Source organism: Hypanus sabinus, chromosome 7 (genome assembly GCF_030144855.1).
Source record: "Hypanus sabinus isolate sHypSab1 chromosome 7, sHypSab1.hap1, whole genome shotgun sequence".
In the NCBI taxonomy this organism is placed as follows: Eukaryota; Metazoa; Chordata; class Chondrichthyes; order Myliobatiformes; family Dasyatidae; genus Hypanus; species Hypanus sabinus.
Window position 1 is genome coordinate 58,268,506 of NC_082712.1, and position 26,116 is coordinate 58,294,621.

The window sequence follows — 26,116 nt, forward strand, 5'->3', positions numbered from 1 at the left end:
TTCCTTATAAATTGGTTCCCAGTACTATTGCATATGCTTCCCTTAAACGAGCCAAAGTAATTCAAAGAGAGATGCTCTGAAATGACCATTAAACACCATAAATAGGTAATTCCTTGTGGGGTTATTTCATGGCTCCATGTTGCCTCAGGGAATGTGGTTGTTAATCTTGCAGGAACGTCAGGGAATTTCAGTTAGAAGTGAGGACTGAGCTAAAGATCACAATCCAGTGCCTCAGTTCACCTGAACAACAGCTACACATGACCCAGCTCACACCCACTTCTGTTCATCCATCACTCTCAAACTGCTAGGCTTGTCTAGTCTCTGCTCCAGCTCTGAATTTAGTCCTTACTTTCAAATCCTTACATGGACTCAACTCCTGCTATCTATGTAATTGCTTCCAGCTTTACCTACAATATCTTTTGATCTCCTAGTTATCTCCACTTTCTGACACTAGTATCACCAGTCATGTCTCCAGATGATAAAGCCTTAAGCTAAAGAATTCCTTCAATCACTTCCCCTGTCTCGCTACCTCTCTTTTTAAGATGCTCCTTCTGGTCATCTGCCCTCTATCTCTTCAGATCACTCAATGTCATATTTTATGACAAAATCCCACCTATGGTGTGCCTTCCAACGTTACATGGTGAAAAAGATGCTATAGAATTTCAACTGCAATATAGTGAAAGTGATGCAAAGTCCAAAGTGTTACCTTTCTGAAAGAGGTGTTAAGTGGACCTCAGTTTTTTTCCTAATTATATGTACTGTGTGCTGTTTGCACCTTGGCCCTGAAGAAACACAGTTTCGTTTAGCTGTATACATGTCTAAGGTTGAACAACAATTAAACCTGAACTTGAATTTCTTTGAAGAAAAGCAGAAGGATTTGTCCCACTAACCTGGGGTCAGTATGTGTACCATAATCAGTATCACTAGATCAGGTGATTTGGTTATTATTACGTTGCTGCCTGTGGGACCTTGTTAGGTGCAAATTGCCTAATTCATTGCAATAAGGATTACATTTGAAATCTTTTTTAGCAAAAGGCTCTGGTATTCTGTGGTTGTGAAAGGTGAATCGAAATGCAAGACTATGTGCTTAAATGCTGATATATATATATACACACACAGAACCTATAAGAAGTATTCAACCCACCACCCGTAAGTTTTTGTGTTTCATTGTTTTACAACATTGAATCACAGTGGATTTAATTTGTCTGTCTTTACACTGATCAACAGAAAGACTCTCTTGTGTCAAAGTGAAAGTGACCTAAATTAATTATAAATATAAAACACTAAATAATTGCTTAAGTATTCACCCCCTTTAATATGACACACCAAATCATAACTGGTGCAGCCAATTGGATTTAGAAGTCACATAATTAGTTAAATGGAGATCACCTGTGTGCAGTCAAGGTGCTTCAATTGATCGTAGTAAAAATACACCTGTATCTGGAAGGCTCAACTGTGGCTGAGTCAGTATCCTGACAAAAACTATACCATGAAGATGAAAGAACACCCAAAGAACTCTGTGAAAGGTTATTGAAAAGCACAGGTCAGGAGATGAACATGAGAAAATTTCCAAGTCACTGAATATCCCTTGTAGTACAGTTAAGTCAATCATCAAGAAATGGGAAGAATATGGCACAGCTGTAAATCTGTCTAGAGCAGGCCATCCACAAAACTGAGTGACCGTGCAAGAAGGAGACTAGTGAGGGTGGCCACCAAGAGACCAATGATAGCTCTGGAAGAGCTACAACCCTCAGTGGCTGAGAAGGGAGAAACTGCACATGCAACAACTGTTGCCCGGGTGCTTCACCAGTCACAGCTTTATGGGAGGGCGGCAAAGAGAAAGCCACTGTTGAAAAAGACTCACATGAAATCTCAGTTAGAGATTGGTGTAAGCTAAACACTGCACATTATCAAAAACACACCATCCCTATCATGAAGCATGGTGGTGGCTGCATCATGGTGTGGAGATGCTTCACCTCAGCAGACCCTGGAAGGCTTGTGAAGGTAGAGGGTAAAATGAGTGCAATAAAATACAGAGAAATCCTAGAGGAAAACCTGAAGCAGTCTGCAAGAGAACTGTGACTTGGGAGATGATTTGTTTTCCAGCAAAACAAATAACCTCAAGCATAAAACCAAAGCTACACAGGAATGGCTCAAAAACATCAAAGTTAATGTCCTGGAGTGGCCAAGACAGAGTCCAGACCTCAATCCAATTGCGAATATGTGGATTATCTTGAAAAGGACTGTTCACTCACAATCCCCATGCAATCTGAGAGAGCTTGAGTAGTTTTGTAAAGAAGAATGGAGAAAAATTGCAGTATCCAAATGTGCAAAGCTACTGGAGACCTATCCACATAGACTGGCTGTGATTGCTGCCAAAGGTGTATCTACCAAATTCTGACTTGAAGGGGGTGAGTAATTAAGCAATGATTTTGTGTTTAATAATCATCATAAATTTAGACGAATTTGTTGAGATTTGTTTTCACTTTAACACAAAAGTGATTTTTCTGTTGATCAATGTCAAAAAGCCAAATTAAATCCACTGTGATTCTCTGTTGTTAAACAACAGAATATGGAAACTTCTGGGGGGGGGGGGGGGTGATTATTTTTTATAGGCACTTTATATATACACACATCAGCCATAAGTTTTTTAGTTATGTTACTAAATTGTCAAATATATTTGTGGTTGACATCACTTTAAAAATTGTGCCCAACTGTTCTGTGTATCATCGAGCATAGAGTTTGTCAGAATAGCTAGCTCTATGCCTTTATAAGGAAGGCACTGTAAGAAATGCTGCCATGCATTATGCAAAATCTTTCATAAATAACCTTTGTCAGCTTAAAATGAGGGAATGAGAGAAGATCCTGTGCCATGGTGCTGGAAATGCTATTGAAGAAGTTTAAACCCCAGGTTTGGTAAAGGATATTGGGTAGCAACCAAGGAGGAGTGTAATTCACTGGAGAAAGTACATGGAGTAAATAAGGATGCACAACTAGATTTACAGGACCATTAGCTACCTAATGGTTAAAGCAATGAAGGCAAGCTCTACGTTGTGTAGGGTATATGGCTATAAGATCACAAGACATAGAGTCGAGATAGCCCCTTTGGCCCATTGAGTCTTTTCCACCATTTCCTCATGGCTGATTTATTTTACCTTCTCAATCCCATTCTCTTGCCTTCTTCCTTTAACCTTTGACACCCTCACTAATCAAGAATCTTCCAAATTCCACTTTAAATATATCCAATGATTTGGCTTCCACAGCTGCCTGTGGCAGTGAATTCCACAGATCCACTACCCTCGTGAAAGAAAATTCCCCCAGTCTCTGTGTCCTTTGGTTCTAGACTCTCCCATTACTGGAAACATCCTCTCCATGTCTGCTCCATCCAGGCTTTTCCATATTCGGTAGGCTTCAACGAGGTTCCCCCTCATCTTTTTAAACTTCTGTGAGTACAGACACAGAGCCATCTCCCACTCCTCATACCTTTTCATCTGGGAATCATTCTCGTAAACTTCCTCTGACCCTATCCAACAGCAATACATTCTTCCTCAGACATGAAATCTCAGATTGTTCACAATATTCTGACCAAGGCCTTATTAAAGCCTCAACATTATATCTTTGCTTTTATCTTTCTAATCCTCTCAAAATGAATGGTAACATTGCAATTGCCTTCCTTACTGTCACCTCAATAGCAAGTAAACCTTTAGGGAATCCTGCATTAGGACTCCCAAGTCCCTCTACACCTCCAATTTCTGAACTCTCTTCAAATTTAGAAAATAGTCTATGGTTTTATTCCTTCTACCAAAGTGCATTATCATACACTTTGCTAAGCTGTACTTATTTGCCCATTCTCCCACCGGTACAGGTCCTGCTGCAGACTTCCTGCTTGCTCAACACCACCTGCTCATTCACGAATCTTTGTATCCTCCTCAAACATGGCCGAATCATCACTTCCTGTCATCCAGATCATTAACATATAATGTGAAAAGTCGCAGACCCGACACTGACCCCTGTGGAACACCATTAGTCACCAGCAAATAATCAGAGAAGACCCCTCTTAGTTCCCACCCTTTGCCTCCTGCCAGTTAGCCAATCTTTTAATCATGCCTGTAATAACATGGGCTCCTACTTTGTTTAGCAGCCCCATGTGCAGCACCTAAAGGACCTCCAATAATCCAAGTAAACAATTTGTCCCCTGACTCTCCTTTGTTTATCTTGCTGGAAGAAGTCGGAGATTTGTCAGGCAAGATCTCCCCTTAAGGAAAGAAGATCAGGCTGTTATTAACCAGGCCACATTGGATAAACCAGAGCATAGCAAATTAGGAACAAACTGTTAGTTATGAGTCACAAGGTGAGAGATTATGCTATCCATAACAGCACCAGAAGAGATTCTCGAGTAGATGCCCAACAAGCACATTACAATTGGCCTGGAAATAAAATTGGTGACTGATTGCAGTTCTTTCTTGTAACCAGAAGCACAGAGAATGATTTGAAATTCTCTAAGCATAGCTAAGCTTGTTTGCAGACTGCTGTAGCTTTGCAAATGGAAGGGCTCAGGTAATTCGAGGAATCCAGGAAACTAATCTGAACAAAGGGCTACTACATGAGGTAGAGTTTACTCCAGAAGTGTGCAGACTGTGCAAAGCTGCAGAAACAGCCAAAGCTAGGCAAGAAACTGAAGGAAGACATGCAGTGAAGTGCAAACCGAGGGTTTGACAGATTTGAGCTTGTAGCCGATGGGATTCAGAAGGAAGTATTGGGATCTCGTTAAAAGTTATCAAATGCTGTAAGGCCTAGGTAGAGTGGACAGGTAGAGGTTGCTTATCCTGCTGTAAGAAGTCAAATAGATTTCCCCTAGAGGAGAAAAGATCAGGCTGTTTTTAACCAGGCCTCATTAGGAGAGCATAGGAGCTGAGGGCATAGCCTCATCATCAAGTAACGTCCCTTTAAAACTGAGATGAGGAGGAATTTCTTCAGCCGGAGGGTAATGAATGTGTGGCATTTGTTGCCACAGAGGGTGTGGATGCAAAGTCATTCAATGTCAATAAGGCAGAAATCGTTAGGTTCTTGACTGGCAAGGGGGTTAAGGTTTATGGGAAGAAAGTAGGAGAATGGGATTAAAAAACAAAAATCAGCCATGACTGAATAGCAGAACAGACTCAATAGGCTGAATAGGCTAATTCTTCTGCTACATCTTATGGTCTTACAGAAGGCAGAGCGGGTGATTTGGGCTTTGTAACTACTGTAGACTGCTACATGGTCAGCCAAAAAAGAAATGTCGCCAACGTGTTTAAAAAGTGCATATGATGAGCACTGGAAAGTTATTTTCACTGACCATATGCGACAGAGATAACATCAGAGAGTCCATGGATCTGATAAGTTATCCAGGGACAGAGACTGAGTCAGATTCCCAGCATCAGCTAAGAACAATGCAGCCCTGTTATAAAATTGCTTCAGCCCTGAGAAGGGCACAGGTCACATGAATCTGTGTCAAGAAGCTGTCACGAGGGAAACAAATGAGATTTTAAAAATAAAAAAAGCATTACTGGAGATATTAAATGAAATTAGAAAATGCTTAGCTCACTCAGCAGGTCATGCACTGTCTGTGGAAAGAGATACAGAGTTACCATTTCAGACCAAACACCCCCAGAGTGACAGATTGTGTTAAACCATTAGACCATAAGACATAGGAGTAGAATTAGGCCATTTGGCCCATCGAGTCTGTTCTGCCATTCAATCATGACTGATCCTTTTTACCCCTCCTCAGCCCACTCCCTGGCCTTCTCCCCGTAACCTTTGATGCCATGGCCAATCAAGAACCTATCAAGCTCTGCATTAAATAGACTTAATAACCTGGCCTCCATAGCTGCCAATGGTCATAAATTCCACAAATTCACCACCCCTGGCTAAAGAAATTTCTCCACATCTGTTTTAAATGAATGCCCCTCTATCCTGAGGCTGTGCCCTCTTGACCTAGACCGCCCGCCCCCCCACTATGGGAAACATCCTTTCCACATCTACTCTGTCTAGGTTTTTCAACTTTTGAAAGGTTTCAATGATATCCCCTCTCATCCTTCTAAATTCCAGTGAGTACAGACCCAGAGCTATCAAACATTCCTCCTATGATAACCTTTTTATTCCCAGAATCATCCTTGTGAACTTCTTCCGAACCCTCTCCAATGCAAGCACATCTTTTCTTAAATGAGGAGCCCAAAAGTGTTCACAATACTCAAGGTAATGCCTCACTGGTGCCTTCTAAAGCCTCAGCATCACATCCCTGATCTTGTATTCTGGACCTATCTGGTCTGGGCCAACCAAAAATCACCCACTTTTACACAAATACTATCCTGATCTATTTATTCTCCCTATAATCCCATCAACTCTCCTAACTCTCTATTACATACCTACACACTAACCAATTAACCAGTCGACTCACAGCCTTTGGGATGTGGGAGGATGCTAGAGTACATGGAGAAAAGTCACATGGTCGGGGGAGCATGCAAACTGCACGCTGACAAGAACGGGAGTCAGGGTTGAACTTGAGTCACTGGGGCAGTGAGGCAGGAGCTGAACAAGCTGTGTCACTGTACTACCCTCCAACAGTGGAGGAAAATGTTGGGATAGGAGGGATGGAGTGATAGATTTGGATAAGATCAGAATATAATGTCAAATGTAAGGCAGCCAATACTTTCAGCGATAACTTCGTGTGTGTGTGCGCACCATTGGCCTTAAGCACCCTACTAACTAGCATGGCAACTTTAAGGGATCTATAGACATAGACCCCAAAGGCCCTCTGTTCCTTCACATTGCTAAAAATACTGCCATCAATCCTTTGAGTCATCTCCAAATTTACTAACCCACCTTTCAGCTTGCTCATCCAAGTCATTTATAGAGTCGCAAAGAGCAGAGGTCCCAGAATAAGTCCTTGTGGAACACCACAGGCGGAATTCACTCCATCTGCTACCTCCCTCCATCTCATGCGGGCAAGCCAACACTCAATCAGAAAATGATGTCACTTCAGATGCTGGAATGTTTAATACATTACAAAGCTAGAAATTTCATTGTCCTCTGCAAAGAACTTGTAGAAACAACTCTGGTATTGCTGCTTTTGAATGATGGGTTTAAAAATTTCTTTACATTTTTCAGTTATTCTATTGTCTTTCTAGGGCCAGCTCCTGAGTCGGTGACAGAGAAGATCTACCAGATCAGTAAAACCATAGAAGAGTTTGCAATCTGTCCAGATTTAAGAGTGGACCTCTCTCGGTTGGGCAGGCAAGAATTTGACCTGGAGAACAAGTTTAAACCATTCCGAGGTACATGGTGAGAATTTCTGCTGCCATTCTGAATCATGCCAAATTATTGCCTGCTGCAACAGGAAGCTCATCTTTTTCTATCACCTTGGTTCAAAAGGTATTTAAGCTGGGAACGATCAAGTTAGCTGAGTGGCTGCTCACAAACCGGTTCTGAGCTGGTGACTATCAAGATCCACTTATGTTTTGTATTAGGAGAGAGTGCATGCACGGAGTAGTCAAAGTAGTTTTGAGCTTTAGTAGCTGTAGCCCAGCTGTTACCTTGGTAAATCTTATAGCTGGCTGTCAAGGGTTGAAGTGCTGCATAGCACAGACTCCTTCGTGGCAAATGTCTTCCTCAAGCCGGTGCTGAGTGGCCATAAGGTGAGACAGCTGTACTGAGATGATTGGTAACATACCCTTCAACAGCAGGTCTTCATCAAAGTTTGCTGATTAGAGCCGATGAGTGAAATCTGTACATAAGGGCTGGGGAATCAAACAACATACATTCATATGGATTAGTCTGTATTGTAATAGGCAATTACTGAAATACCAGACGTACTGGGGCTGGAGTGAGAACTGTTTCTATCTCGCATTGCCACATGCCCAATCTTTATGGGGCATTATTTTATGGAACATGGGCTTTTCTGTTAAGGCCAGCAAAATGCACATTCTATAAAATAATGCCTCATATTATTGTCTCTTTAATTTTCTCTTTGTTCTTCTACATTGAAGAAATATTGATGGTAGGGCTTAGGAGATGGTAATCTACTGCTGATATGACAGATCGCCTCCAGCAAAGCTGCTTAAACTCAGAAAAGAATCCTTAACCCTGTTACCTGCTCCAGCCCAGCAGTAGGGGAGATCTCCTTCTTGCTCCTTTTTCAATATCCATTGTATTAAATGTTTTAAGCAATCCAATACTGACGGACTTGTCTCCAGAGTGGGAGGTTATAGAGTGAGTTAGAGACAAGGTAAAAAGAAGCAAGGTTTAAGTGGAGTGGCCTTTGTTGGAGTGTAAAGTGTTAGAGTGGTCAGGCTTCAGCTCAACAGGCTTGGGCAGGAACAGGCACAGGCTAGTAAAGTTTGCGAAAGTGTAGGCAGGATGGTAGCTTAGGTAGTCGAATGCTGCTCCTTTGAGATGTTGGAGTTCAGGCATACCTTATGGTCTCCCAGGTGACTACATCTGCAGGAAGTGCAACCAACTTCAACGCCTGACGAACAAGATCAAGGAACTGGAGCTGGATGCACTCAGGACCATTCAGGAGGCTCCCCAAATGAGTCCTTTACTGGGGTGATCACACACAGAGTGCAGATCAGATGGTAGATGGGTGACCAACAGGAGAAGTAAGGAGAGTAAGCAATTGGTGCAGGGCTCCCCTGTGGCTATTCCCCTCAGTAGCAAGTATACCCTTTGGATACTGCTCGGGTGGGGGCTCAGTTGCAGCAGCCAGACCAGTGGCACTGTGGCCAGTCCTAAGGCTCAGCAGGGAAGGATAAAGTCAGGCAGAGAAGTAGTGATAAGGAACTTGATAGTTAGCTGGACAGACAGTAGATTCTATAGCTGTGAAAGAAAAGCCAGAAAGGTATGTTTCCTTCCAGGTGATAGGATCTAGAATGTCTCGGAGGCTGAAAAAGATTTTCAAGAGGGAGGGAAAGCAGCCAGAGGTTATGGTGCACATTGACACCAATGACATAGAAAGGGGAAGAGGTCCTGCACAGTGACTATAGGAAGTTTTGGGAAAAGGCCTCTTATGTAGCAACTTCTGGATTACTCCCAGTGCTACATGCTGTTCAGGGCAGGAATAGGATGATAATACAGATGAATGAGTGGATGAAGAAGTGATGCAGGGGGCAGGGTATCAGATCTCTGGATCATTGGGATTCAACGTGATCGGGCTGAGGACAGGGCAGTTGGTATACAAGTTGTTACCGTGTGTACCGAGACAGTGAGGATGGACAGGCAGATGATAGGGCAAAACTGCAATCCATGTGATGTGGTGAATTATACAATGAGGGCAAAATTGAAAAGGGGGTTGAATTAAAGGACTGAAGGTGATGTATTTAAATGCAAACAATATACAGAATAAAGTAGATGATCTAGCAGCGCAGTTAGAGTTTGGCAGGTATGATATTGTGGGCATCACTGAGATGTGGCTGAAAGAAGATCATAGTTGGGAGCTTAACATCTAAGAATACATTTTGTATTGAAAGGACAAGCAGATAGTGAAAAGAGATGGGATGGCTCTGTTGGTTTAAAAAAAAATGCAATCAAGTCCTTAGAAAGAGGTGACATAGGTTTGGAAGATAGAATCCTTGTGGGTAGATTTTAGACACTGCAAGGGGAAAATGGCCCTGATAAGAGTTATATTCAAGGCCTCAAAACAGTAGCCAGGATGTGGGGTTTAAATTTCAATAATAAGGGCAATATTATGAAAATCATGAGGGATTTCAATATGCAGGTAGATCAGAAATATCAGGCTAGTGCAGAATCCCAAGAGAGGGAATTTGTAGAATGCCTATGAGATGACTCTTTAGAGCAGCTTGTGATTGAGCCCACTGGGTGAATGGCAATTATGGAATGGGTGTTCTGTAATGAATCAGATTTGATTAGGGAGTTTAAGGTAAAGAAACCCTTAGGAGACAATGATCATAATATATTAAAACTTTATCCTGCAATCTGAGAGGGAGAAGCTAAAGTCAGATGTATCAGTATTACAATGGAGTAAAGAGAATTACAGAGGCATGAGAGAGGAGCTGGCCAGAGTTGATTGGAAGGGGAAACTAGCGGGGATGATGGCAGAACAAAGATGTTTTGAGTTTCTGGGGGCAATTTGGAAAGTGCAGAATAGATACATCACAAACATGAAGTATTCTAAAGGGAGGCTGAGGCAACAGTGGAAGACAAGGGAAATCGAAGAGTATAATAGCAAAACTAAGGGCATATAATACAGCAAACAATAGTGGGAAGTTAGAGAACTAGGAAGCTTTTGAAAACAAAAGACAACTAAAGAAATCATAAGGATAGAAAAGATGAAATATGAAGTTAAGCTTGCCAAAGTATCAAAGACAATACCAAAAGTTTTTTTTCAGATATATAAAAAGTAAATGGGAGGTGAGGAGTAGATATCAGACTACTGGATGATGATTCTAGGGAGGTAATAATGATGGACAAGAAAATGAAGGGTGAACTTTAAGTCTCCATTGTGGAAGACACCAGCAGTTGTTGACCACTCATCAACGGAACTAGGTTAGGAAATTCACTTAACAATTTTTAATTAATCAAAGTTAGCACTTTATAGTCTCCACAAACAACAATGTAACTATCTTGACCCCAAGCCAACAACTTTAAACATGAATTCTACTGTTTCCTTTGTACCAATACTCACTCACTCCTTCTTTTGTTTATAATGCCAGAATAGGGGATCTCCTGTTGGCCATACATTTGATTCTTCTTCCCCCAGCCCTTGGCATGGGGTTATTCTTTGTGATGGTGAATCTTTGATACTATTGTTACTTTGCATTTGAAGCCCCTGCTTCTATATTCATTTCTTACCAGTTCAAATGTTGCATTTCAGTGTTATTGGCTATAGATCATCTGACTGACCAATAGTACCTTCCCATTGGATGAAGTCCAAGGGCTACACAACTTCATGCCTTAGGTGACTTTTTTCGTTCCCTTTGATTGTTGTTCAAACTGGTCAAACCAGATCATTCAGACACTGGGCTGAGATAATGAGATTACTTCTGCAAACCTTCCATTGTACACAATACATAGCTTATCTGAGAATGATCTCAGGTTTAGCAGGACAATAGTAAAAACTCCTTGTGTCCACATTCAATTGCTCTGTTAGATTATCTCGGGGCAAGAGTCAGTTCTCAAGTAGTTCACAAGATGGAGGTTAGAGTACCTTCACAAAATGGCAGCCTTCATTTTCTCAAGCACATGGCAAGAACAAAGACAATTGGTTTGTCTCCTTCCACTGCACTTGACCCATTTGAGCTTGACATTTCTTCCATATTTAAACTCCTCCATGGTCAACACAGTATACCAGAAATATGAGAGTGTCAGGGGGCAGAAGTGAATGTTATTGCTATTACTAAAGAGAAGAAGCTTGGAAAGCTGAAAAGACTGAAGGTAGATGTCACCTGGACCAGTTGGGCTACACACCAGGGTTCTGAAAGAGATACTATAGCTGAGGAGATTATGGAGGCATTAATAATGATCTGTCAGGAATTACTAGATTTTGGAATAGTTCTGGAGAATTGGAAAACTGCAGATATTAGTCCACTCTTTAGGAAGGGAGGGAGAAGAAAGGAAATTATAAGCTAGTTAGCTGGATTTCAGTGGTTCATTGTTTGGGAAGATGTTGGAGCCCATTATCAAGGATGAGGTTTTGGGATATTTGAAGGTGCATGACAAACTAGACTAAAGTCAACATTGTTTTCTTAAAGAGAAATCATCCCTGAGAAATGTTGGAATTCTTTGAGGAAATAACAGGTAGGAAAAATGGAGAGTCAGTGGATGTTACTTACTTGGATTTTCAGAAGTCCTTTGACAAGGTGCTGTACATGAGGGTACTTAACAAGGCAAGAGTCCATAGTATTGCAGGAAAGATACTAGCAAGGTGTGGTGAACTACATATACCTATCTGGACATGCCCCCTGCTGACTGCTCCTGTGGCTCCTCCCACAGACCCCTGTATAAAGGTGAACAACGCCTGAGCCCGGCCTCTCAGTCTCCAGGATGTAGTATGGTGGTCAACCACTGCTTGTTCCTTCTTCCAGTCAGTAAAAGCCGATATCTCGCCTTTACATTTCAGAGTGAGTTATTGATGGTGCATCAATTTTATTGACTGGAAGTTTTAAAACATGGAAACCATTTTACGTCCGGAAAGATTGGATTTGGACCCCCAAGACCCTGAAGCAGCTCTTGCCTTTGAACTCTGGCTTGCATGCTTCCAATCATACTTGGAGGAGGTTCGTGCATCTGACCCTGCCGTTATGCACAGAATTCTCCTCTCGAGGGTCACCCCAAAAGTTTATTCATTTATCAGGGACCTGTTGACCTACGAAGGGGCACTGGACGCCCTCAAAAGACAGTACCTGCGGCCGGTGAACACCGTCTACACAAGACATCACTTAGCTACGCGACGACAGCGGCCTGGAGAGTCAAGCGTCGAGTTTCTCTGAGCCCAACAGACACTCGTCCAAACTTGTGACTGCAAAACGCTCACGGCGGAACAGCATGCAGAGCTCCTGGTAAGAGACGCCTTCATTACAGGACTGAGGTCAGTGTATGTGCGTCAGAGGTTGCTGGAAAAAGCCAATCTTACCTTACGCTCGGCGATCGAGACGGCCGACACGCTGGAGACTGTTGTGCACAACGCTGACGTTGTCCAGTCGCATGATTCCCTGGCGGTTCCCGCAAGCGAATTCGCCAACGCCACTGCCAGTCGCGATTCCACGAACTCCCCGAACCCGACCACGGCTACGGCCAGGCGAAAGCCTGAGCTGTGTATATTTCTGCGGAGTTAAAAAGCACCCCCGAAAACGCTGCCCGGCGCGAGAAGCAACCTGCTCCAGCTGTGGGAAGCAGGGCCATTTCACCAAGGTCTGTAAGTCTAAACTACGAGCGGGGTCGGGCAGCGCTGCGGGTGAGACATGGGGGCTGCCATCTTGCATGCCCGGATGTGGGCGGCCATCTTTGTCGGCGTCAGCATGCCCCGCCCCTACCCACCGGTGCTTACCGGGCACCAAGGCAGCTCAACTCTGGTCACCGTAACCCTCGACCAAAGCGCCCCACACCAGCTTGCAAGGTCAATGATGGACATCCTGGTGGAGGGGCACAGGACGAGCTGCCTGTTTGACATGGGAAGCACTGAGAGTTTTATCGACCTGGACACAGTGCAACGCTGCGGACTCGTGACACAGCCGGTAAGTCAGAGGGTCACTTTGGCTTCTGGGTCACATTCCACAGACATCTAGGTGGGTTGTGTAGTGACATTGGTGGTGCAGGGCACAGAATATCGGAACTTTGCGCTACTGGTCATGCCTAAACTGTGCGCGCCTGTGCTATTGGGGCTGGACTTCCAGAGCCATCTCGAAAGTGTGACTATGGTATATGACGGGCCCCTCCCACCACTCACTGTCAGGAATCCTCAGTTTTATATGGGACCTCGCCATATACCCCGCTACTGACCACACACACACACCGACCCGCACATCCCACCCAGCACCATGCCGACAGCTGCGCTACCGACACCGCTTGCAGTCTCTCCACCCTCAAGATCCCTCCCCCATCGCTGTTCGCAAACCTGACCCCCGACTGTAAACCTGTGGCAACTAAAAGCAGGAGGTACAGCGCAGGGGACAGGGCCTTCATTCAGTCAGAGGTGCAGCGGCTGCTCAGGGAGGGGATCATTGAGCCAAACACAAGTCCTTGGAGGGCCCAGGTTGTTGTTGTTCGGACCGGGCAGAAAGATAGGATGGTCGTGGACTATAGTCAAACCATCAATAGGTTCACGCAGCTTGACACGTACCCCCTACCCCGCATTGCGGATATGGTCAACCAGATAGCTCAGTACAAGGTGTACTCGACAATAGATCTGAAATCCGCTTATCACCAGCTCCCCATCCACCCAGAGGACCGCCCCTACACCGCCTTCGAGGCGGGCGGCAGGCTCTATCACTTACTGCGCATCCCCTTTGGTGTCACGAATGGTGTCTCTGTCTTCCAGAGGGAAATGGACTGGATGGTGGACCAGTACCGACTGCAGGCCACATTTTCCTATCTGGATAACATCACCATCTGTGGTCGCGACTGGTCGGATCACAACGCCAACCTCCAACGATTTTTCCAAGTGGCCGAAGCTCTGAATCTTACTTATAACAGGGACAAGTGTGTGTTCAGAACTACCCAACTCGCTATCCTTGGGTATGTCGTGGAAAACGGGGTCATTGGCCCTGATCCCGACCGTATGTGCCCCCTGTTAGAACTCCCTCTTCCCACCACTCTCAAAGCCCTCAGACGGTGCCTGGGCTTCTTTTCCTATTACGCCCAATGGGTCCCCCATTACGCAGACAAGGCCTGCCCCCTGGTCAAGTCTACCACTTTTCCCCTCTCTGCTGAGGCCTGCGCGGCCTTCAGCTGCATTAAAGGGGACATTGCCAAAGCAACAATGCATACGGTGGACGAGACCATTCCCTTCCAAGTAGAGAGTGATGCCTCCGATTTCGCACTGGATGCTACACTCAATCAGGAAGGCAGGCCAGTAGCATTCTTTTCTTGTGCCCTTCAAGGCTCTGAAATTCGGCACTCCGCGGTGGAGAAAGAAGCCCAGGCCATAGTGGAAGCTATTAGGCACTGGAGGCACTATCTCGCCGGCAAAAGGTTCACCTTGCTGACCGACCAGCGCTCGGTTGCATTCATGTTCAGCAACCAACAGCGGGGCAAAATCAAAAATGATAAGATTTTGCGGTGGAGAATAGAAATCTCCACCTACAACTATGATATCCTGTACCGGCCTAGCAGACTCAATGAGCCCCCTGATGCCCTATCCCGGGGAACGTGTGCTAGTGCACAGCTCGACCAGCTATACGCCCTTCATGCACATCTTTGCCATCTGGGGGTCACCCAATTTTACCATTTTGTGAAAGCCCGGAACCTGCCTTACTCCCTGGAGGACATCAGGACGATGACCAGGGACTGCCAAATCTGCGCTGAGTGCAAACCGCACTTCTACCGTCCTGAAACGGTGCAACTTGTCAAGGCCACCCGCCCTTTTGAGCGACTGAATGTTGACTTTAAGGGCCCCCTTCCCTCCACCGACCGCAATGTCTATTTTCTCAATGTTATCGACGAGTACTCGCGGTTCCCCTTTGCCATTCCCTGCCCCGACATCACTACCACGTCCATCATAAAAGCCCTGCGCCAGCTCTTCACTTTGTTCGGGTATCCCTGCTATATCCACAGTGATAGAGGGTCCTCCTTTATGAATGACGAGCTGCGCCAGTACCTGCTGGCTAGGGGCATTGCTACTAGTCGGAACACGAGTTATAATCCTCGGGGAAATGGACAGGTGGAGAGGGAGAATGCCACAGTGTGGAAGGCCACACTTTTAGCCCTTAAGTCAAAAGGGTTGCCGGTCTCTTGATGGCAGGAGGTCCTCCCTGAGGCACTCCACTCTATCCGCTCCCTGTTATGTACGTCCACCAATGCTACCCCTCATGAACGCCTATTCTCTTTTCCGAGGAAGTCTGTCACTGGGACCACCCTATCAGTTTGGTTGACGTCCCCAGGGCCAGTGCTGCTCCAGAAACATGTGAGGAGTAATAAATACTCCCCACTGGTCGAGAGGGTTCACCTTCTACATGCGAACCTCCAGTATGCCTACGTGGTCTTACCTGATAGGCGGGAGGACACGGTCTCCGTCCGCGACCTGGCGCCCGCAGCAGCAGCAGACCACTACCTTGAACACTCCCCGGTAACTATGGACCCTGTACCCGAGGTGACTCCGCGCACACCAGGCCCTACAAAGACTCCTCATGACACTCATATACCGGGCGTTTCGTACGCGTATATACCAGGCGCCTCGCACATGTGTGAGGGATCACTGACGCCTAGTGGGCTGACACCTCCAGTTAGGCCAGAACCAGCACAACCTCCGGCTCCTGTGCAATCGCCACCACCAGCACCTGTACAATCACAGCCGGTGCTACGTAGATCGCTGCGACAGATTCGACCACCTGATAGACTTAACCTATAAGAAACTTTACCACATGGGGACTCTTTTTAAAACAAAGGGGGGGTGAATGTGGTGAACTACATATACCTGTCTGGACACGCCCCCTGCTGACTGCTCCTGTGGCTCCTCCCACAGACCCCGGTATAAAGGTGATCAAGGCCTGAGCCCGGCCTCTCAGTCTCCAGGATGTAGTATGGTGGTCACTCACTGCTGGTTCCTTCTTCCAGTCAATAAAAGCCGATATCTCGCCTTCATGTCTCAGAGTGAGTTATTGATGGTGCATCACAAGGATAAAAGAATAGCTCATTGGCAGGAAGCAAAGAGTCACAATGAATTGGGCCTATTCTACCTGGCTGTGGTGACAAGTGGTGTTCCACAGGGGTTGATATTGGGACCGCTCCTTTTACATTACATATACATATGTCAATGATCTGAATGACAAAATTATTGTCTTTGTAGCCAAGTTTGCAGATGATATCAAGATAGGTGGAGGGGCAAGTAGTGTTGGAAAACAGGGAGGCTGCCGTAGAGCTTGGACATTGGGAGAATGAGCTAAGAAGCAGCAGATATAATATCTTGTACTTTGATAGAAAGAATAAAGGCACAGACTATTATCTAAATGAGAAGAAAATTCAAAAATCAGAAGGGAAAAAGGGCTTGGGAATCCTTGTGCAGGATACCCTAAAGTTTAACATGCAGGTTGAGTCTGGTGTGGAAGACAAATGCAATTTAACACTCAATTCAAGGGGACTAGAATATAAGAGCAAGGATGTAACATAGGTTCCAATGAGATCTCCCCTCATTGCCTAGTAAGCCTATCAAATATTGAAAGGTCTACACAGAGTGGATGTGGAGAGGGTGTTTCCTATAGGGGTGAGTCTACAACCAGAGGGAGCAGCCTCAAATTAGAGGGACATCTGTCTGGAACAGAGATGAGAAGGAGTTTCCTTAACCAGATGGTGAATCTGTGGAATCAATTGACATGGATGACTGTGGAGGCCAAGTCATTGATAATATTTGAAACCGAGGTTGACTGGTTCTTGGTTAGTCAGGGAGAAGACAGGGGAACGGGGTTGAGAGGGCTGATGGATCAGCCATGATGGAATGGCGGAGCAGATTTGATGGGCCAAGTGGCTTAATTCTGCTCCTATGTCTTGTGGCCTTATGGCTTCAGTTGCTCAGACTGTGAGCTCTGAAAGTCCCTGTCAAAGTCTCTGTTGCTCTTTTCTTGTTAGGAACTCCTTATATTTTGTGTTGCAGCTTTATAAATCCCTGGCAAGGCCAGATCTGAAGTGTTGCATTCAATTCTGCTTATAGGAAGGACATGGAGAGGATACAGAAAAGGTTTACCAGGATGCTGGCTGGATTGGAGGACATGTACTATGAGGAGGGATTGGAGAAACTTGGTTTGTTTTCGCGGGATCAGTAAAGGCTGTGGGAAACCTGATGGATGTTTCTAAGATTATGAAAGACCTGGAATAGAAAGTCAGTGCTCTTCTTAAAGTTAAAATGTCTGATGTATTTAAGATGGGAAGGGGTACATTCAAAGGAGATGAGCTGGGCACGTTTATTACACAGAGATGTAAGTGCCTGAAATGTGTTGACAAGGGTGGTTAAGAGGCTCTTAAATAGGCACGTAAATGTGCAGAAAATGGAGAGACAAGAACATTGTCTAGGCAGAAGGAATTGGTTTAGTTAGACATTTAATTACTAGTTTTATTTGGCACAACATTGTGAGCCAAAGGGCCTGTTGCTGTGCTTTCTGTTCTATGTTCTTTTAGCCACCTGTCTCAATATTTCTTGATGTGGTTGAGTGTCAAATGTTTTTTTTCCCCACTCACATTGCTTCAAAATAGTACTGCGGGATATTTATGTCCACCCAGAAGGGCAGACAACTTTGGTTAAATGTTTTATCCTAAAGCATCCCTCAGTAATGCACAAGTGTGCTCAACTTTCAGGAGTGGAACTTGAACCCATGATCTTTCAAGAGAGAGGAAAAACAGCTACTCTAAGCTGTGACTGACATCCAATGGACTGTGTTTAGTGTGAGGAACATGAATAGCAAATGATATTTCAAAGGTAGATCTGTTCTGCGGGCTGAAGGTTTAGGAGGAACGTTCCTTTGAGGGATCTGATATGTCAACATTTCTGCAGGAAGGCTATTAGCAACCTTCAAGTTTGTTCAGATACTGTGACAGCTGTTTGGAGAATGCCACTCATCAAGTGGACACCGGCAAACTTGGCAAAAACAGTCGACTTTAAGAATAGTTAAGCCCTGTGTACTCGGAATGAAGTGGCAAAGGCTGTCTAGGTATTGGATTCAGCTATTGCTCACTTCTGTACTTTACCAGTTGTCTGAACACCATCAGTATTTCAGGCAAGAGTACTGCATCTACAATTGATTGAAAGCATTTTTGTGTGCAAAACTTTGGATAAAATTTCATTTTAGGTGAAATGTGCAGCCCAGAAACTAACCTTTCAGTGCAAATAGTATATGCTAGCTTTTTTATTCCACTTGAGTCTTCTACTTCTATTTGCCTCACTTTGGGTATTTAGCTATTTCTATATAATTTCTTTTTCTCTTGTGTATTTATATATTCTTACAAAATAATCTAATTTTTTCCTCAATCATTTCTTAAAAATGATTACGTTTGATTTATAATAAAAGACTAACCAGCAGGGTAAAGACATTGCAGGAAAAAAAACTACAGTTAACATTTCGGACCGAGACTCTTCGTCAGGACTTACTGAAAGAAGAGATAGTAAGAGATTTGAGAGGGGGAGGGGGAAATCCAAAATGATAGGAGAAGACAGGAGAGGGAGGAATGAAGCTAAGAGCTGGAAAGTTGATTGGCAAAAGGGATACAGAGCTGGAGAAGGGAAAGGATCATGGGATGGGAGGCCTAGGGAGAAAGGGGGAGGGGAGCACCAGAGGGAGATGGAGAACAGGCAAGGAGTGATTGTGAGAGGGGCAGAGAGAGGGGGAAAAAGGGGGGAATAATAAATGAGGAGGGGGTAAGAAGGGGAGGAGGGGCATTAACGGAACTTAGAGAAATCAATGTTCATGCCATCAGGTTGGAGGCTACCCAGACGGAATAAAAGGTATTGTTCCTCCAACCTGAGTGTGGCTTCATCTTGACAGTAGAGGAGGCCATGGATAGACATATCAGAATGGGAATGGGATGTGGAATTAAAATGTGTGGCCACTGGGTGATCCTGCTTTCTCTGGCGGACAGAGTGTAGGTGTTCAGTGAAACAGTCTCCCAGTCTGTGTCGGGTTTCACCAATATATGGAAGGCTTTTGTGCCGAAACTCATTTTGAAGCTACCTTTGAAACTCAGTCCTGCTGAAGAGTTTCGGCCCAAAATGTCAACTTTATTCTTTTCCTAGATGCTGCCTGGCCTGCTGAATTCCTACAGCATTTTGTAGTTTTCTAGTTGCTTTTTTAGCAGATGGTAGAGAAAGTATTTCTACAGAATTAGCACAGCTAGTTTGGAATGGACGAGTTAGGCTGAAGGGGCTGTTTCAGTCTGTATAAATCCATGACTCTTATCAAATGCTGGTTCCAAAACTTTGCTCTAGAAACATATCTGCATCTTCTTGTGTTGGAGGAGAATTTGGCCAGTCTGCCTTTAACCTTGCAGATCATGGAGTTTTTGGTTTGCAGAGCTGTCGTTGAAGAGTCCTCAGTGAAAAGAGGCATTGACCTCCACAGTTGTTGGTCGCATAAGAAATTACCTAAACATGGCTAAAGATATTTTATTTAAAAATTTGTTTATTGAGATAAAGTGTGGAGTAGGGCCATTCTCCCCCCCCCCCATTGAGCCACTCTGCCCAGCAGTCCCCAATTTAATCCTAGTCTAACCATGGGACGATTTACAATGTCCAATTATCCTACCAACCAGTTGATCTTTGGACTGTGGAGGAACCAGAGCACCTCGAGGAAACCCACATGGTCAGGGGAAAAAGTACAAACTCTTTCCAGGCAGAGGCAGGAATTGAACCCAGGTCGCTGGTACTACATTACCATGCTGCCCTGCTGAATGTTTATTTTATACAAGCATGTTATTAAACATGGAAGAGACTTTTCACAATAAACAATGATTTTGTTTAATAATTTGTGTAATTATTTTTGTATTTCCTATCTTTTGAGAGATGGCCATTTGGCCTATTGAGCCTATGCCAGCTCTGTAACCAACTCTGTCCCGCATTCCCATGAACTCTAGCCTGATTCTCCTTTCACACATAGACACGAGCTTCAGTTTACAGTAAGCTTTTAATCAATCGCAGAAGGAAACTGAACCACCCCAGAAGAAACCCATATAGTCATAGGCAGTAACTTTACACGGACACCTGGAGGTTAGGTTCAAACGGGGTGTTGCTAGAACTGTGAGCAACAGATTTAACTACAACAGAGTTGAGAAGGAAGGGATAAGAGAGCTTGGAATTGGCAGTGGTCCAGTTACACTTCCAAAACTCTCTTTCACAGGCACAGATGTAAAATCTTCCAACTGGACAGCATTACAGCGATGTTAAAACATGTTCCTTCGTTTGTTTCTAAGCAGTATCCTCAGTTAATTTCATCAAGGCAGCTGAAAATACATTTATTACCAAAAGCAGGAATTGTAGTCGGGGTGTAAGTGACCTGTTTAAAGAGCACTGATGACGACTACTGAATCATTTAACATTTTAACAATGTACACCAGTTAGTTTCTTTGCAAACTAATTATTTTAATAATCTTTATGGAAACACTCGTACTCTCGTGAGGAACCAAGTCTAACTGGCAGAGCCTATCCAATGGCAGTCGGGGCAGAGTGAGTATCATAGGTTGGGCTGATCAGAGCCAATCAAACCCTGAAAGGAACAGTGGACACGATGGGAAGTCTGAGTGGCGGGGGGCTTAAAAGTTTAAAAGTGCCCTAAATGTCTGAATTGGCTGGGCTGTTTCGACTTGCACTACACCGATGTAACAAGTGGAAATAATTGGTTATTTGACTCTCACAAATTCGCACGTTGTTCTTCCATCATTGGACCAGAGAGACCGATTCACAATTTGATGCAGTCTTCTCTGGTCTGTTGCCTGCATGCAAAGAATTTAACGAGTTTAAACCTAATCTGCCATTGGGAGTATTTAAGAACCAAACAGTTGCCTAATATTTGATAAGAAAGCAGTAATTTGATTCAGATGGCTGGTATGGAAAATGTTACAAGCACACAGGAGGGTGGAAACTCTTTGAAGATGGGATTAATGCCAAACTGTATTTGGCTGCACTGTGGTCTAACCTGGGAGTTCCTGATGCTGGCAAAATGGAATTGAGCTCCAGATCATGGCACTGGCATCCATTAATATAAACTCAAAATGCCGATAGCATTCACTGGGTCAGATGTCATCTAGGAAAGGAGAAATGAAGTTAATCTTTCAGCTGTATGACTTCATTAGAACTGGAGAGGACATTGATGAAACAAATTTTGAAACAAAAAATAGAGAAAGATGGGAGGTCTGTGATAGGATGAAAGGTTGAAGACAGAAAAGATGGATGAAAGGCACAGCTTTACTCATATTCTGTAAAGCCCAAGCACTGAGGACAAAGTCCACTCACTACCCACAGGGTGAAAAGGTACATCGCTGTCCAAGTTATCATCATCTGATCTGGAGACTGTAGACTCTGATACCATAGCCAGGGAAATTATCAACTCCACATCTACTTTATCAAACCTGTAAGAGTTTTGAATCTTTCAGTGAGATCACACTTCATTCTTCAAACTCAAGAGAATATAAATGCAGTCTACTAATTTTTTCCAATGAAACAACCTGCCATTCCAGCAGCTGGTGCTGTGAATCTTTGCTGAATGCTCTTTCTCAGAATGATATCCTTCTTCAGTTAGGGGAATCAGGCATAATATTTGAGGTGAACTACGTGTGCCTGTCTGGACATGCCCCCTGCTGACTGCTCCTGTGGCTCCTCCCACAGACCCCTGTATAAAGGTGAACAAGGCCTGAGCCCGGCCTCTCAGTCTCCAGGATGTACTATGGTGGTCAACCACTGCTTGTTCCTTCTTCCAGTCAATAAAAGCCGATATCTTGCCTTACGTCTCAGAGTGAGTTATTGATGGTGCATCAATTTTATTGACTGGAAGTTTTAAAACATGGAAGCCGTTTTACGTCCGGACCGGTTGGATTTGGACCCTCAAGACCCTGACGCAGCTCTCACTTTTGAACACTGGCTTGCATGCTTCCAATCGTACTTGGAGGAGGTTCGTGCAACTGAACCCGCTGTTATGCACAGAATTCTACTCTCGAGGGTCACCCAAAAGTTTACTCCATTATCCGGGACCTGCCGACCTACGAAGGGGCACTGGACGCCCTCAAAAGACAGTACCTGCGGCCGGTGAACACCATCTACGCAAGACATCGTTTAGCTACCCGGCAACAGCGGCCTGGCGAATCGTGCTCTGAGTTTCTCCGAGCACTACAGACACTCGTCCGACCTTGTGACTGCAAGACGCTCACGGCAGAACAGCATGCGGAGCTGCTGGTGCGAGATGCCTTTGTGACGGGACTGAGGTCAGTGTACATGCGCCAGCGGCTGCTGGAAAATGCCGACCTTACCTTACGCTCGGCGATCGAGACGGCCAACGCTCTGGAAGCTGCTCTGCACAATGCTGACGCTGTCCAGTCGCGCGATTCCCCGCCGGTTCCGTGGACACCTCAGACCCCACCGCCGGCTCCCGGGAGCGAAATCGCCAAGGCCGCTGCCAGTCGCGATTCCACGAGCTCCCCGAACCTGACCACGGCTGCGGCCCGTCAGAAGCCCGTGCTTTGTTATTTTTGTGGCCACAAAAGGCACTCTCGACAACGCTGTCCAGCGCGAGAAGCGACCTGCTCCAGCTGCGGAAAGCGGGGCCATTTCGCCAAGGTCTGTAAGTCTCAACCTCGAGCGGAGTGCAGCGCTGCGGGTGCAACGTGGGGGCTGCCATCTTGCATGCCCGGATGTGGGCGGCCATCTTTGTCGACGTCAGCATGCCCCGCCCTGATCCTCACGACACTTATATACCGGGCGTTTCGTACGCATTTATACCAGGCGCCTTGCACATGCGTGAGGGATCACCGGCGCCTGGTGGGCTGGAACAAGCGCAACCTCCATCCCCTGTGCGATCACCAATGTCGCCAGCATCCATGCGATCACAGCCGGCACTACGTAGATCGCAGCGACAGATTCGACCACCTGATAGACTTGACTTGTAAGAAACTTCGCCACACGGGGACTCTTTTAAACAAAGGGGGGGTGAATGTGGTGAACTACGTGTGCCTGTCTGGACATGCCCCCTGCTGACTGCTCCTGTGGCTCCTCCCACAGGCCCCTGTATAAAGGCGATCTGAGGCCTGACAGTGAGTGGTGGGAGGGGCCCGTCATATACCATAGTCACACTTTTGAGATGGCTCTGGAAGTCCAGCCCCAATAGCACAGGTGCGCACAGATTAGGCATGACCAGTAGCGCAAAGTTCCGATATTCTGTGCCTTGCACCACCAAAGTCGATACACAACCCGCCCGGATGTCTGCGGACTGCGACCCAGAAGCCAAATGTATCCTCCGACTTACCGGCCGCGTTGCGAGTCCGCAGCGTTGCACTGTGTCCGGGTGAATAAAACTCTCAGTGCTGCCCGTGTCAAACAGGCAGCTAGTCCTGTGCCCCTCCACCAGGATGTCCATCATTGACCTTGCAAGCTGGTGTGGGGCGCTTTGATCGAGGGTTACGGTGGCCAGAGTTGAGCCGTCGGGGTACCCGGTAAGCATCGGAGGGTCGGAGGATACATTTGGCTTCTGGGTCGCAGTCCGCAGACATCCGGGCGGGTTGTGTATATTGATGCACCATCAATCACTCACACTGAGACGTAGGCGAGATATCGGCTTTTATTGACTGGAAGAAGGAACCAGGAGTAAGTGACCATCATACTATGTTCTGGAGACTGAGGCCGAGCGTCAGGCCTCAGATTGCCTTTATACAGGGGCCTGTGGGAGGAGCCACAGGAGCAGTCAGCAGGGGGCATGTCTAGACAGGCACACGTAGTTCACCACAATATTTCAAAAGTGAACCCAAACCCGCTCAGACTTTGTTATCTTCTTTGATTCAGGATACGAGCAGATACACATGCAGACCCAGAAAGATCTCATATAATTAGAGCAAACCATCTCCACTTTTATACTCGGCTCCTCTTGCAAAAAATTTAATCACAGCTTCCCAAACCAAATAAAAATGGTTCTTAATTTTTCTGACTCTTTGTTTACTCATTGCACTCCTGTACAACACTCCCAGTACTAAACACCCTATCTTTCACTAATAACACTGGTGCCACCTTGTCAAAAGCCTGCTGTAAGTCCAGATATACCACATCAACTCCTTTGCTCTTGTCTATTTTCTCTAGTTACAACCTCAGATTTGCCATTTTACACTTCCATAAATCCATATTGACTCTGCTCAACACTATTATTAATTTAAATAATCTCCTACCATTTCCTTTATGATAAATCTCAACATTTTTCTTCTACTTATGCCAGTCTAATGAGTGTATAGTTCAGTGTTCTCCCTCTTTCTTTTATAAGTTAGGATTACATTGTGGAAAACACACTCAATTCTACTATATTTTGGATATTGACATTCACTATTTCTGCAGGTACCACCTTCAAAACCTTGGGACGTTTGATCCTGGGAAATTATTGCCTTTACCGAGAGTTGAAGATCACTGAACTGCAAAGTACTAACCTTACTAGCTGCACCATGGCGCTGCCTATTTTTATTTATTGAGATTCAAGACATGAGTTTCCGATTGAAATGTAGAGGAGTCTTGACCCAAAAGCAGAGCAGCGAAGATGATTCAATGATGAATGAACAGCTTCATTAATAGGCTGTGAAAATAACATGCCATGAGTGGCTTGGTGGCCATGAAGCACTTCAAGGGTGAGGTACCCGTGGTCAAAGGAGGTGGGTAGATTGTGAGACATTTCGGCACAGAGCAGATGCCTCTTCCTTGTTGGAGGGTTAGAGAGAGCAGAGCATCGCAGAAACTTCTCCACTTCCTGACTGCATGTTGGCCTGTGGATGATAGCCAGAGGACAAACTCACTGGGGGCAGAGGATGGAACAGATGCGGGAGACAAATTGCAGGCACTGGTCCAACACAATGTACTGAGGGAAAGCATAGAGGTGGAGTACATATTGGAGAAACAGGTCCGCCACCTCAGCGGCTGATGGAAGCTTGGGTAGGTCGATGAAGTGGGCTGCTTCAGAAAACCTGATCACCACTGTCATGATTACTGTGGCCCCCATCTGAAGGTGGCAAACCTGTGTTGAAGTCGATGGTGATGTGGGACCAGGGGCATCAGGGGCCAGAAGGGGATGCAGGAGCCCAGAGGACCACCACTCAGAGTAGGCTCATTGAGGGCGGGCAGCGACGAACTGATGTACATCTTTGATCTTGGTGAGAATCAGCTTTGCAGAAAATCCGGAGCCCATCGTGCGACTGGATGGCTGGAGAGTGGTGAGAAGTGGGACCACTGGGTGCCTCAGAGGGTACGGCCACCAGTACACACATATGGGTGTTAGGTGTATTGCTTAGAGCAGGCACATGCTGTAGAGCCCAGCGGAACTGGGTCTCAAAATCCCAGACAATTGCTTGATGGGATGAGTTGGTGGGTGTGTTGTATGGATGTAAGGTTTTGGTGGTCAGAACAAATCAGGAAGGGCTTGGTTTTTCATCAGCCCATGAGTCCAATCCTCCAAGGCCTATTAACTGGTGAATGGCTTCCTGTCTCCTACTCTTTAATAGTGCTGTGTCAAGTTGAACTTGTGAGAGAAGAAGGCATAGGGTTTGTCTCCCTGTCCTGTCCTCTCTGGGAGAGGATGGCCCTGGTGCCAGATGAATCCACCTCTACTACAAAAGCTATGGAGGGATTTGGAAAGTGGAGAATGGGAGTGATGGTGAAGCGTCGCTGGAGCGCCTCAAAAACATTGTCCACAGCAGTAGACCAGGTTACCTGTGAGGTAGGTGATGTGGTGAGCGAGGTGAGAAAAGCTGCAAT

At 45.3% G+C, this 26,116-nt stretch overlaps 1 protein-coding gene across 1 annotated transcript in view; it reads left to right on the forward strand.

Moving 5' to 3' along the window:
* The window catches only part of pgm5 (phosphoglucomutase 5), a 274,198-nt gene that overhangs the window by 66,047 nt on the left and 182,035 nt on the right, over positions 1–26,116 (forward strand). The window contains exon 3 of the mRNA XM_059973848.1: positions 7,167–7,313. Coding sequence (XP_059829831.1) covers positions 7,167–7,313 — 147 coding nt within the window. The remainder of the gene's footprint in view (positions 1–7,166; positions 7,314–26,116) is intronic.